Below are 14,561 nucleotides of genomic sequence, written 5' to 3'. Positions count from 1 at the left end.
AGTCTACATGAATTTGGTCAGTTTACATTGTGCTCGCTGTGGTACCGAAACTAAACAAATTCGATAAGTTGATGTGGACCAACGGGGGTGTCGTCGGTCGTTAAAAGTGGGTGTTTGTAAACCCCGAGCGTAGTCGGTCGGGGTCGTTGAGGCGGTGAGTATACATGAATTTGGTCGGTTTGCATTGTGCTCATTAAGGTACCGGAACTAAAAAATTTCGTTCGGTTACATTCGTCACGATACCGGAACTAAAGCGAAAAATCTAGAAAACTTGAGGTGGACCAATGGCCAGGTAGGAACCGGTTCTGGGATGGTCAACAAAAATCAAAACCGGGTCCGGGTAGGAACCGGTTTCGGGTATAGTGGGGTATTTGACGGGGATTTTCAGGTTTTTTTTGGGTTTCGGGTAGGGTAGGGTTGGGTTTTGACCGGGTATTTCCGGTTCCGGTTCCACCGGGTCTGTTCCGGTTTCGGGTACGGCTTTGAGGAGAAATCCTATACCAGGTCATAGCCACGGGTAAAGTACGAATAGAAACCAGTTCCGGGTTAGATCCGAAATCAAATATTTTGTGCACCTCTATGTTTGAGTGTTAGAGCAACACTAATATTGGTGTAGTGGTTATTTTCGTTTCATGTTAAAAGAGAAAAACAAAATCATCTTCAATAAAAATCAGGTTAAATTTATTTTCACGTATATGCTCTTTTTAAGTAATTAACTTATGATGGATTTGAGCAGGTCTTGCGAGTTTGTCAGTTCAAATTCCGAGTCCACCAGGGTCTTAGTCTCATCGTGTGTTATGCCAGAGAGTTCTACTCTTGTGGTGCCATAGTGACTGTTAAGTGGTAGCTGATGGTATGGTTTCCTGAAGGAACGTTCAAGCCAAACTCTGAAAGTCAGTATGGGCTCGATTAAGATAACATAGTTTGGCTAGAGTAAGGCAATAAAAAACTCTCTAAACTTAAAGAGTGCAATGACTTGACACATAAGAAAGTTTCGTTCCCAAAAACTTATCTAATCCCATAAATTAAATTAACTAGGTTTTAGGACCCGCGCTTCGCGATGGGACCGTTAAATCGAACAAAAACACATACGTAAAAAGTTAAACTATAAACTCGGTGCCGAAGCGAGGTCATTTTGTATTAAGTTACGACATCTAAACTAAACAAAAGAAACAAAGCCGTCTATGCCAAAATACAACAAATTATATCATATGTAGAATAAAAAAAACCGGCGCGTTACAGCTGCGAACTAACACAAATTCGGTTACTATTAGCGGTACCAACACAAATTCATAAGCATAAATTAGTAAGCCAAAAAAAAAGTATTTTAAAGGCGAGGTGTCAAACGTTGAAACGCGGATATAAAACCATGCGATGATGGGATATTTTAAATCATGAAAAACATTTCGGTCATTGTAGACAGATTATAAAAAATAAGAAAGCAAAGTTTAAGAAAACTATTTAACCGAAAAATAAAACATGTAAAGCTGACACTCGCTCAAGTTTAGTGTTTAAAAATATAGTTTGCTAAGTATTTTATTTAGTTTAAACAAAAAATAAAATCCATCATTTTAGTCGAGAAATTATAGATAATGATTTAATGGTTACAGTTAATAAAATATTAAAATAATGAATAGTAAAAGGAATAGTAATTTCGTGGGAGAAGAAAAATCCTCTGTTTAATATGTATATAATGTTGAACACGAATGCATGAGCTTTTTTCTTGTGTGTTAGCATGTCTAATTTTATATTTGTAAGAATTTGGTAAAACCTTTCCTTTTATCTATTAATAAAAAAATTAGCTAAAAAAATATTTTGTCATCTTTATCCAAGGAATCAAACTCGGGAGAAAGTCAAGGAAAGACATTAACAACTTAACCAATTCCAATGAACCAGAAGTAAGTAGTTGTTATACTTTTACAAATATCTAACATATACACAACTTCTGGAACCTATTTCTGTGGCACCAAAAATCTCTTTTACTTATATTAGATAACTAGTTTTAGAGCCAGTATCACACACGGGATAATTCAAATTATAAAATTATAAGTAAAACAAATAATTACATAGCGGTATATGAAAAAAAATTCTATGTATGTATCTATACAATGTGTACATAAATTAATTTTATTTATATCACAAAATGATTTTTTTAAATGAACTTAATAAAAAAATGTCCGTGCAAAAACGTACCCGATAATGATTTGAAAAATTCATTCTCGATGTCATATATGTATAATTGAAAGAATTTTGGTTATGAACCAATTTTGGAAATAAGACTTCTCATACGATAGTAGTTCTAACCACTCAGCTTAAATACAAAAGATACGTTACCTTTATTGATATATTTATCGTTTTACCACCCACCAAAGGAAAGTAGGACATTAAATTGTAACAATGGATGTTATTCAAGAACTATGTTTTTCTGAGCTACACTATAAAAAATATTTTGATAAGTTTCAGAGGGCTTTTCAACTTTGTCATAATGACAACATAAAAAATAACATGTCAACCCATTCAATTTTGTAAATATTTTGTTTCATTTGAGCATAGTCTTGCATGACATGCTTCCCATACAACGCTCTGATCACCATTGAAGGAAAAAATTAATGTTGACATAAGTATTTCAAATTTGATAAAAATTAGAAGTATTGATAGTCATAGGGGTGGCATGTCGAAAGTGTTCGCAATCTTTTCTTAAATTTTAATAGTTAGAGGGAAAAATAGTCAATTTTTCAAATCCCGAACCTTTTGATTATTTCAAAAAATTCCCTTAAAAATAAATTTGAAACCCGAATCATGTTTAAAATTCTAACTTTCATACTTTTGACATTTTAAAATCAACACCTTGAAATATATAGTAAAATAATATGTTAATATTTATATTTATAAAAATATATAGATATTATATAAATATAGTGTGAAAGTGAATAATTATTGATTTATTATATATATTATGGTATATTTAGTTTTGGAGGGAAAAAAATTGTGAGAATTAACCAAAACATGACACGTGTCCACATTTATTTTACTTTATTAGAATAGGTAGAGTAAATATTCAAAGTTTAAACATAATCCGGTTCTATAACTGGAACCGTCGGTTCTACTCGGAACCGAATCGGGAACCGTCTTCACCCAAATTTATGAACCGGAACCAGACCCGAAATACAATAATACAGTTCGGATCTGGCGGTTCGGTTCTGGTTTCCCGGTTCTCGTGGTTCGGAACCGCGAATTGATCACCCATAGCATTGGCTAGTAATATATGAACATTATATAAAGTGCAAGGTCTATTTTCAAAACATTACATTATCATTATATTAAAACTTATTATTATTATTCAACACCAGATCCCTCTTTTCTTTTCTTCTTCGCTTCGTATCAAGGTAAAACCCTAGCTTTCAATTTCTCTTATCGTTTTGATTAATTATCCAATTCAACCAGTGTTAATTCGTAATTAGATTCAGTTATCGTTAATCCGCCGGTTGATTTCGCGTTGCGGTTAGGTATTTTGTTAAACTAGCCGTGTTAGGGTTTCGAACTTTTGATGTATTGTTAATTGTTTCGATATTGAATCGTTTAGGTGATTGATTGTGTTATGATTGTGTTAATTCACTATTAGATTCAGTTATTGTTCATTCGTCGATTGATTTCACGTTACGATTAGGTATTTTGTTAGATTAGTTGTGTAAGGGTTTTGAATTTTTGATGTACCGTTAATTGATTTAAAATTGAATTGTTTAGGTGATTGAATGTGTTGATTCATAATTAGATTCAGTTATCGTTCATTCGCCGGTTGATTTCTCGCTATAATTAGGTATTTTGTTAGATTAGCTGTGTTAGGGTTTCGAATGTCGATATATCGTTAATTGATTTGAAATTTAATTGATTAGGTGATTGATTGTGTTAATTTACTATTAGATTCAGTTATTGTTAATCCGCCGGTTGATTTCACGTTACGATTAGGTATTTTGTTAAATTAGCTGTGTTAGGGTTTCGAATTTTTGATGTACCGTTAATTGTATCAAAATTGAATTGTTTAAGTGATTGATAGTGTTAAGTCATAATTAGATTCAGTTATCGTTCATCCGCTGGTTTATTTCACGTTACCATTAGGAATTTTGTTAAGCCGTGTTAGGGTTTCGATATCTTGCTAACGAGCGTGTTAGGGTTTCGATATCTTGCTATTCGTTAATTGTTTGGAAATTGAATTGTTCAGGTGATTGATTGTGTTAATTCGCTATTAGCTTCAGTTATCCTTTATCTGTCGGTTGATTAGACGTTATGATTAGGTATTTTTTTAGATTTACTGTGTTTTATGGTTTCGAATTTTTGATGTATTGTTAATTGTTTCGAAATTGAATTGTTTAGGTGATTGATTGTGTTACGATTTGGATATACAGGTTAGTAGAGAAAGAATTGTGACGAAATATGACGACGGCTGCTAGACCTACGTGGGCACCGGCTAAGGGTGGTAATGAACAAGGAGGAACACGTATTTTCGGGCCGTCACAGAAGTATTCGTCGAGGGATATTGCCTCTCACACAACTCTCAAGCCTAGGTTAGTTCTTTTGTTTGGTTTTAGTTTTGGTATTATATTGTTCTATTGTAACATGAACATTGCAATGCAGTAAATTAGGAGGTTGTATATTTGCAACTATTGATACTAACAGTCAATATTACAGAATTGACATTTGGTAGGAAATTAGGATCATACATTATAATATAGGTCTGATGCCAACATTCTGGCCTGTTTTTGCTAGAGGCGCAAATGAGCCTAGCCTTTGCTGGACAAGACCCGAGCTCAGCTTCTGAGTTCTTTTTACAGCTGATGCATTATTAATTAATTAATTGACATGTTTAATTATTTTTATTTATCTCGAGAAACACTTAAACGAGCCTAAGCGCGAGTCGAGCTCGTGTGAAGTACTTTAACGAGCCAAATCTTGTGAAATTAATACATAGAAGTACAAACAAGTTAAAACTTAAAAATACACTAGGTTTATTAAGGATTGAAGAGCTTAAACGATCTTCCTATACAAGGCTTGAGCTCAGGCTCGATAAAATGAACTTTGTTTGAGGCTCAAGCTCGGCTTGTTTTGGAGCTTTGTATAAATACAATGTCTAGTAGCTCGCAAGCAGCTCGGCTCATTTGCACCTCTAATTGGGATAAAGTAAAATTAGAGGGCTGTATGTTTTAATTTCTGAATTGAGATTGATGGTAGGATCATACATTAGATAAACCTAGGTTTTGGAACCAACAGCCTGGTTTGTTTTAGGTTCTTACCTAAACAGACTGCTATGAAGGATTTTTAGAGTCATGAAATTACACATATTTGGTTTTTTTAGGTTCTTACCTAAACAGACTGCTATGAAGGATTTTTAGAGCCATGAAATTACACATATTCTATGAAATACTAGTTTCTGATTGTCAAGTAGTAGTTTTTAGCAATATTTTTTGCCCAAAACAAAGATATATAAAAAGGTTTTTTTGGTAAACTTTATAATAAAGTTAGAACTGATAAACATCAATTAAGATAATCAAATTCTAGACAGAGAATAGTAAAGGGTTGTAGAAATTTTGCAAACTATAGAGTAAATATAATCCAGAGGGAGAAGATTATTCTTTTGAAATTGTGATGTCATTCTCAAAACTTGAAGTCTAATTACATTAGTATGCATAGAAAACATTATAAATAAACTAGCATGGCACTAATGGAAACTAATTGTTATTCTTAACCAGAATGAAATTAGTTTTTCAAATTTCCTTGTTCAATCTGAGTTTATTGTCATTTACATGAATCCCACATGTCAGGGTAAAATTTATTCAGGCTGTTGATCTTAGTAACACATATACTCTGCATCTTTTTTTAAGCAGTTATTAAGTAACTCATGGACACATTGCGATCTTTATTTAATTAAATGCTGTTAACATGTTTTTTTGTTGGTGCTTGTTATTACAGAAGGGACGGTCAAGACACACAGGAAGAACTAGAAAAGAGAGACCTTAAAGAGGAGTTAGAGGAGCGCGAGCGAAGGCATTTCTCATCCAAAGGCAAGGGTTATAATGGTAATGCCACTTTTAATTTCTCTCTATTTGTAATTTTGTTGTGGGTACGCAAACACCTGACCTTTTCAACTGATTTATATGGTGTGGTTGCAGATGACAGGGATCATAGGAAGGGTGGTTATCATCTACTAGAAGGTTGATATTATACACAATAACTTGATATTATATTATTATTGATTGGCTGATTGCTATCATGGTTTACTGATATATATAGTTGCATGCGAGTCTTTTTAAGTCTAATGAGTATGTTGTTAATGATTTAGGGTCAAAGAGAGAAGTTGAGGATCGAATCTTTCCACGCAGTGTAGATGCTGATGATCCTGATGAGGATGACAAAAGTGATGATGACAGGTATCTGCTTTTCTATATCATATTGGCTATTTTAGTTATTATGGCATTAATATTTTTAATATTTATGGTTCTTTTTGTGGTTAGTGATGAAGATGATGACGAGGATGATGAAGAAGCACTCATGGCAGAACTTGAACTAATAAGGAAGGAAAGAGCAGAGGAGAAACGTCGCCAAGTGAGTTTTTTTTTCTTAGTAGTATCTTTTGCTTTTGAGAGTTCAAGAAGAGGTGACAATATCGATCAAATGGGTCAACATGGGTTGCCTTTTCATGTATTATCATTTAAAAAAGCCAGCTAAAAGGGGAACATGAACATTCGAGCATGCCAAAGTCGGTTGAGCAGGTTAAAACCGGTTAAAACTTGAAAGTCGTTCAAACTTCAATGTTTATTCTTAACACTGACAACAATTTAAATTTTTTTTACCCGTGAGTTTCATAATTATTCTAATGCTATTGTTACTGTACTAATAAGCAACACTTTAATTATTTGGTTTTGAATAAACATAGCATTTGGGGTTGTGGTTGACAATCGATTTGGAAAATGTTATAAAATATTAATATTTTGGTCAAAAAAGCAACCTTCACTAACATCTAAAATGTGGTTATTTCGCATTATAAACAAAACCCTATTAGAGCTGGGCAAAACGTGAAATAGTGTGTTGTGGGTCAACTGACCCGTTATTTTGGCATGTACTAAAAACTCCCTGTATTGACCCAACTTGTTTTGCCGTTTCTAAACAACCCATTTGACCTCACCTATATTGTCATCTATAATATCACCTTTTGGGCCTTTTCTAACATTTATGTGTTGTGGTTGAGAGGGTCCCATCGAAGTAAATAACAAAATTTTTGTTTTACAGGAACGTGAAGAGAGAGAACAGGAGCTTAAACTTAAAGAGGCAGAAACAATACGAGGAAACCCGTTGCTTAATAATCCAACATCCTTCAATGTAAAACGAAGGTCAGTTTCCATATATGCTCATACTTATCTATTTTCGTATCCGTGCGCCAACCCATATACTCATGCATGGGTTGGTTCGGGCCTTATGTTATCCCTTGTGGGTCAAACATGTAAAAAAATTGGTTTAAAACTCTAAAAAGAAAACGAGTTGAAAGCCGCCTAGAGATGTATTATAATGCATAAAAGTGTCTAAGTAACTATGTTCAAGACACTAGATTGTCGGTGTAATATACTTTCTTTTTATATTTGACACTAATTTATCGTAGGCGGCAATTTGATGTATACATTTTAAAAGCTTAAAATTTTCGTATATAATTTTCCAACTTCATAATATTATATTTAACTTTTTAAGAATTAGAACGCACGCAAAAGATATCATACCAACCTATTTTCTACAGTGAATCAAATAAAGTCGTCTACTTGTCACATTTCGTTGTCCTTTGAAATGATTAATAATAAACTTTTCCATATGTTTAACGAAACAAACTGTTATAAATTACAAGTAACTGATTTTATTTTATTTACTTTGGAGCGGGTAAGTTAGTGTTTTGAATAGGTAAATAGGATATGCGAGCAGGAACTCTTTATGATTTTTTGAACGTTTGGAATGAATGCTATAGATTTACCAACTTTGCCATTGGTGCGTAATCTTTCAGGTGGGACGATGACGTGGTATTCAAAAACCAGGCTCGCGGGGAAACCAAGGCTCCAAAGCGTTTCATCAATGACACCATCCGCAGCGACTTCCATCGCAAGTTTCTTCAAAAATACATGAAGTAAATCAAGTTTCTGGTTATGGTTGTACCATGTTAACTGTATTGAATTTATGTATTTCTGTTATGGTATTACTTGATTAATTGCTATGTGCATTTGCTTTTCAAGTTCTATGCTTTGTTTTTCATAGTTGGGTTATCAATATCATAATATTGGTACAAGCAGTGTTGTAAAAATCGCTAGTCTGGTGGTGGGGTGGGGACTAGCGATTAATCGGATTGGACTATGATGTATATTTTCAGTTTTATATATGCACGTGCACGCTATTATATGTAATTTTTAGTTTTATACGTAAACAAACATATTTTGCCTGAAATTGGCTGGAAACTACTGATTTGGGTCGGAATCTCGCTTGAAACCGTTGATTTTGATGAGAGCCTACTAGAAAAAGCCATAGGTGCGATTAATCCTGATTTTGACCGGATTTGACCATTAATCAATTAACCTAAAATTATCTACATACCATTTTCTAAATACGAAGGCTCATGATTCATTCTCTACATGAATTAAAATAAATCTTAATGTGAGTTTAAGAAAGAAAAATAAAGTGTTATTTGATTAGCTAGAGACAAGTATAGAGAATGTGACCTGAGAAGCGTCCAAAATATGGACTAAAATTTAGAGATAAACATGTTTTTTAGTTAAATTGTATAAATAAAGATAAAGAGGCACTCACGTCACATTCTCTATACTCGTCTCTAGCTAATCAAATATCGCTTCTTTATTTTTCTTTTCTACACTCACAAAGATTTATTTTAATTCATGTATTAATTCATGTAGAGAATGAATCATGAGCCTTCATATTTAGAAAATGGTATGTGGATAATTTTAGGTTAATCATTTAATGGTCAAATCCGGTCAAAATTAGGATTAAATGTTGGAACGTGGTAACAGTTGTCTAAACAAACAGGGATTTTGGCATTGGTATAAAGGGATAACCGTCAAATGTGAATCAACCTTTTGGCTCGTTAGTCGGAGTGTTACCGAGTCAAACATGGTTCGAGTTTGTGTTAGGTTTATTTAACTTGAAAGAGCGTAAGCTAATCCCAAGGTATTTTTATAAAACTCAAGCTTAACTTGTAACTTTTATATATAATTTTGATATGTTTATGTTTGTTTTGTAATACATTATATTTAGCAAATTAATAATATATTTAATATAATATTGCAGTTTGTTCATATATATTGAGCCCAAGCTCATTTAAACTCAGCTAGATTCTATCTTTTAGCATGTTGATATCGAGCAGCTCATGAGTTGCTCGGCTTGTTGTAACCGTTATGTGTTGCTACATGTACCCGTAACATTAAACGCACAAAAACACAAAATCTTTACAAATTTGTAATTACACACGTCAATGAAGTGCCAAACAGAATGCAGTTTCTAACAATATATACATCATTAACAAAATCACTCTACTTTTAACACCATCTTCAAAAGGGTAGAAGGGTCTCATGGACCCAAACAAGCTGCATTTACTAATAATATACAAAAGCTTCAACAGGAGGGCATTTTAGTCTTTTTTCCCTTTAGTTTGGTTCATCCAAAACAAACTCTACATACAAATTCTTGAGGGCTATAACAACTGTTGTCATTAACGGTCCCATTATCGCTCCCTGCATCACCATATTCGACAGTTAAAACCCGCAAAATAGGGGTTGCGGGTGGCAAACGGGTCACGGGTCGGAATGGGTTAGGTTAGAAACGGGTTAGGGTCGGAATGGGTCAACTGGAAAAAGGGTTGTTTTGGTTCAGATCGGAGTCAGGGTCAACAGGTTCAGGTCGGAACGGGTCCAGGTCAGAACGGGTCAAAACAGGTTTTGGGTCATTTTTTTTGGTGAACGAGGATAACGAAGGAAACATTTTAGTTTTTTTTTTCCTTTTTTTGTTTTCGATTTATGTTTTGAGTTTATGATTTTTTTATTATTTTTTTGAATTTTTTGTTGACGGGTTTTTGATCATAATAAAAACCCCTCAAAAGATAAAATTAACAGGTTTAGGATGGTTGACCAGGTCAACCCATTACCGACCCGCCAACATGTTAAAAATTAGAATTTTTTAAAATAAAAGCGTTCGACCTGCAGCCCGTTTAAGACATTTGACCTCAACATGCAAACCCTTTTGGCCCGTTTAGATAATTGGGTGGTTTAGACAGCAAAAGGGACGGGCTCGGGTCAAACACAGACAATTCTTTTGGTCAAAACAATTAAGTCTGTTAACACTTTTTGTACTGTCCTTTAAAATTTTATAAAAACATAAGATGATTTTTTTGTAAAAAACGAATTTCGAGATTAAAAACACGAGAATATATTGTCATTTTGGGTAATTCTATACAAGTCGACGTGTTTCCTTTTAACTACTATTTTACTCGGCCCGTTATCAATAAAACATAACTCAAATTGACCCGTTTAATGTATACAGGAAGTATGAAACTAAAGGGTATATTAGTAAATTTACCTCGATAGCAGACGGGAACAAAGCGACCCCACCAATAATGCTGAGCCCGGTGAGGTACGCACTATTGCCCGGTATGTCTTCTTGAATCTCACTCGAACCATATTCGATAAGAACAAAATGAATAATCGATAAGCAAACCGCAACAACATACTGACCTTCAAGCACCAACTCGACCGCCATGGGAACCGTCGAAATAAAATACGGAATTATCGGGAAAAACGGGCTAATAATCGCAAGCCCAGTCGACATATACAAAAAATGAATATCAAACAACCTAAACAATAACCAAGTAAGACACCCTTGAAAGAAAGCAATCTCGACCGTCGCCAAAAGAACACCCGAAATCGCTTTATCAAGAACATCAACACAACGGGCCCGGGCCAACCGTGAAATCGGGATCATAGACATAACCTGTTCAGTAACCCCACCCGAACCGGATGTTATAAGCGAGTACAAAACCCATATGAAAACCATCGTCTGCGAAACGAAGTTTAAAACACCCGCAGCGCCTGACACGATCGAATCAATAATCACGAAAACGAGCTTACTACTACTTCCGATAATCGATTTACTACTAACTAACATATTTTGAGCCACATTTTTCCCTTGAAAAGCAATTGCTTTTCCTCTTTCAATAATATCATCTCTACTAATCACAACTTCCTTAAACAACCCGCTAATCTCGGGATAAATCTCGGCCCATTCCCGATTAATAACCCGTTTTCTCAAGTTCAGAATCTTTTCTGCACACAGGTTTGGTAAAGTAAACGCGGTCATATGGGTCGACGCGTTGGTAAACCTCGGCGAAACAATGCTCTTAATCTCCTCAACGAACTCCGTCATGTTATACTGCATCGCTAAACTATCGATCTGTTCATACACCGTTTCGTAAAACTGCGTCGTGTACCGGTCCAACATACCCGACACATCGTTCTCGTCCATCCATTGTCTCAACCCGATCTTCTCCGCATAATTACTTTCCTCAACGTGAGACTTAACCGTGTACACCACGTGTTTCCCTTCCATCCCAACTTTATACGAAAAAAACAACACCATCGACAACGATCCAACAATCATGCCGAGAATCAGCCCAATGGCCACAATCGTGTCGAGCCGTTTCCTAACGGGTCGAGTAAAAACCCACGAATACGGGCTTCGTTTAAAACTCTTTTTCCTAAAAGATGAAACGTACTTCATCGTGTGATCCACATCACTTGACGAAAACAAAAGCCCTAACCCTAACAAACAAACAAACTGCACCGAACCCACCAAAGTTTTCGTACACCGTCACGAACACCCAGAACGAAAGGAGCCATCGTAGGAGTATCGAAAACCTGAAACATGGAGACGGGTACTTGTTTCGGTGAGGCCTCGGTCTAAAGGGTCAGCCCAGAATGAAACAAGCGTTTGCTAATGTGAAGGAAATGGATTATTATTGGTTGATGAAATGAAGGTAATTGAGGGGTGATAATAAGTAAGGAAAGGATGGATGTTGTGTGTGGGCACAGATGCAAGTGGCTGCTAATGACACCAATTGTAGAAACTACAGTAGAAATGTAATTGACTGTAAAAAACTGGGATTAGACGTGGGGACAAGCTAATAATAATAATAATAATAATAATAATAATAATAATAATAATAATAAATAGTTGAATTTGGTCCACCATGTTTGGTTACCAGTGTCGGCAGAGGACAGATTATATATCGGAAGATGATGATGATTTCATTGGTGATTTGATTTTAAGTGTTGTCATAGAGAATGATGAACAAGTGCAAATGTGATTGTGGTGGAGTAGTAAGTGTATCGTATTGGTACCGGTACTGAAAAATTCTGATCCTAAAAATCGTAAATTCTTAGTATCGGTGTTGAAATATTTGGTTCGGGGTACGGGACCGATATTGAAGATAAAAATTCGGGACCGGTACCGTACTGTACCGATACCGTACCGGTTCCGAAACTCAAAACTTTGGTATTAGTATCGAATTTGCTCATCCCTAGTAATAAAGTAGAAATTTGGTATTTAATGTGACTAATTCCTGCCCCATCAGACTAGGGAAGATTCACTAGTTGAATACTTGAACTAAACGAAACTAGGGTTGTAAGTGGATTGAACCGAACCAGACGAGACAAACAGCAACACTAATGAACGTTAATGGATAAACAAGCATAAGCATATCAAAATACTTAACATAAACTTCTAGTAACCAAGCACATAATCATATCAAAATAATGTTTTAGAGTTCAAAATCCATAAACTTCTAGTGTTTCACGAGAAACAAGCTTCAAATTCTTAATTTTTCAAGAAATTTCAACATACACAACACTATTAAATGGACAATACCAGATGCAATCGGACGGACGTTATCGGACGTTCACGAACACTATTGAATGAACGCGGCCTTTGTTCGTGTTTGTCTATTAAGCTTACCGAACATAATGTTTTTGTTCGTGTACGGTTCGTTTATTAAACGTACGAACATTAACGAACTTCCAATCGAAAGGACGACCGGACGGCCGTTTCGCTTACAACCCTACTCAACGCGCTGTCGTGGGCGAGTGTTCATGTGCGTTGGCCTTAGGTGAGGGTTTTCCCAAAATCAAAAGACGAGTGAATCACAATATGGTGAATTTAGCTGGTAGCCCACTTGGAATATTCGCTGGCCGTTCATTAAAAAAAAAGATGGACAAGTTCTAATTTGTTGATTTTTAGAACCTTTTCTTTTAACTAAACATTTCTTTTAGTTCATACGAATCGAATTCAAACGTTTCAATGATTAAGAGACACGACTGCTGATCAAACAACGCCACGAACAAAAAAACATTTAGGTGATTACAAGCATTGAAAATATTCCTTCTTACATATAAAGCCTCCTTCTAAGTTACCTTTTACTTGTGCAGTGGTGGAAGCAAGCCGAACTCGAGCTTTGTGTAAATTAAATGAGCTGAATTTGAGCTTAGTCAAACTTGGCCGGCTTGTTTACACCCTTATTTGTGTTGTTAGAAAAAAAGTTATATTTTATATTCTGATTAGTAAAAATGCTTCACATGTTCAGCCGGCATGCCACCTATTTGTTGATTATTGAAATACATATTATAACGTGATTTATTACTTTAATGTGACGATATAATACTTGATGTTGTTCTTTTTTATATATAAAAAGCATCTTTTTATATAAACTAATGAATAATGAAGTTTGTATGTTTTGTTTTCCCCCCACTTTTTCTCACATAATCATTCTTTGATATGTGCCTATGTGGCATTTAATTTGTCTAATATAGTGTTGTAAAAATCCCGACTAGGCACGGATTAATCGCTAATCCCCACTTTACTGATTAATTTTGAGCTAGTCGGCTAATTAATCGGTCAACGGTTAAATCCAGCCAAGATCGACGGTTTCCGGCGAGATTCCGACCAAAATCAACGGGTTCCAGTGAGATTATGACCAAAATCAGCTGTTTCCGAAGAAAATCCAGCAAAAAACAGTGGTTTCCAGTGAGATTTTAGCTAATTTCCGGCCAAAATATGTTTGTGTATGTATAAACTGAAAATTACATAAAAAAATGTGTGCGCGCAGTCACGCATATATAAAACTGAAAAATATATATTAAAGTCCGATCCGATTAATCTCGATGAATCACTAGTCCCACCGACTAGCGACTAACGATTTTTACAACACTAGTCTAATGTTAAATCACCAAAAATTAGAGCATGGGGTGTAATTAGATCCATTTTGGACGAAATTCGAATGACTATTATCAGTTATAAGAATTTATGGTTGGCTTAGTTAGATGTATTTGGAATCTGTATAAAAATAGCAAGTGATGTATCTATAATTATGTTATAAAAGATTTTTATTGTTGATGGATAGTTGATGGGTGGGTGAACCCAAAGTGACCATCTTATTAAACAAGTTAGATATATCAATCCAAAACCTGGTTATTTTGTGT

General features: G+C 34.9%; 2 protein-coding genes across 3 annotated transcripts; one reads left to right on the top strand and one right to left on the bottom strand.

Annotated features, from left to right (window-relative positions):
• The first annotated feature begins 3,328 nt into the window (after positions 1-3,328).
• LOC143612904 (uncharacterized) lies at positions 3,329-8,167 on the top strand. Of its 2 annotated transcripts, XM_077086762.1 has the most exons (8): positions 3,329-3,386; positions 4,404-4,562; positions 5,965-6,071; positions 6,165-6,206; positions 6,335-6,422; positions 6,507-6,597; positions 7,282-7,382; positions 8,039-8,167. In XM_077086762.1, the coding sequence occupies exons 2-8, from the start codon at positions 4,432-4,434 to the stop codon at positions 8,160-8,162; spliced, it is 684 nt and encodes a 227-aa protein (XP_076942877.1). In that variant the 5' UTR covers positions 3,329-3,386; positions 4,404-4,431; the 3' UTR covers positions 8,163-8,167. The 2 variants fall into 2 exon arrangements, with proteins under 2 accessions (XP_076942877.1, XP_076942878.1); XM_077086763.1 differs by lacking the exon at positions 3,329-3,386 and having other exon boundaries at positions 4,381-4,562.
• A 1,507-nt stretch (positions 8,168-9,674) lies between these two features.
• On the bottom strand, positions 9,675-11,808 carry LOC143612909 (uncharacterized). Its single transcript, XM_077086766.1, has 2 exons — positions 10,612-11,808; positions 9,675-9,770 (listed from the first exon to the last, which is right to left on the bottom strand). Exons 1-2 carry the CDS (start codon positions 11,806-11,808, stop codon positions 9,684-9,686), a joined length of 1,284 nt encoding a protein of 427 aa, XP_076942881.1. The 3' UTR covers positions 9,675-9,683.
• Positions 11,809-14,561: the final 2,753 nt, after the last annotated feature.

Source organism: Bidens hawaiensis, unplaced genomic scaffold (genome assembly GCF_021521415.1).
Source record: "Bidens hawaiensis isolate Kalapana, Puna unplaced genomic scaffold, B.hawaiensis_p1.1 tig00036023_1, whole genome shotgun sequence".
NCBI lineage: Eukaryota > Viridiplantae > Streptophyta > Magnoliopsida > Asterales > Asteraceae > Bidens > Bidens hawaiensis.
This window is presented reverse-complemented; position numbering and strand designations above follow the sequence as displayed.

What these genes read in the sequence shown, in the direction of transcription:
- LOC143612904 (XM_077086762.1), top strand. Translation starts at nt 4,432, where the DNA reads ATGACGACGGCTGCTAGACCTACGTGGGCACCGGCTAAGGGTGGTAAT. An exon ending in CACACAACTCTCAAGCCTAG is followed by an intron (nt 4,563 to 5,964) that starts GTTAGTTCTTTT and finishes TTGTTATTACAG; the next exon opens with AAGGGACGGTCAAGACACAC. An exon ending in GACAAAAGTGATGATGACAG is followed by an intron (nt 6,423 to 6,506) that starts GTATCTGCTTTT and finishes TTTTGTGGTTAG; the next exon opens with TGATGAAGATGATGACGAGG.
- LOC143612909 (XM_077086766.1), bottom strand. Translation starts at nt 11,808, where the DNA reads ATGAAGTACGTTTCATCTTTTAGGAAAAAGAGTTTTAAACGAAGCCCG. An exon ending in TGTTCCCGTCTGCTATCGAG is followed by an intron (nt 9,771 to 10,611) that starts GTAAATTTACTA and finishes ATGGTGATGCAG; the next exon opens with GGAGCGATAATGGGACCGTT.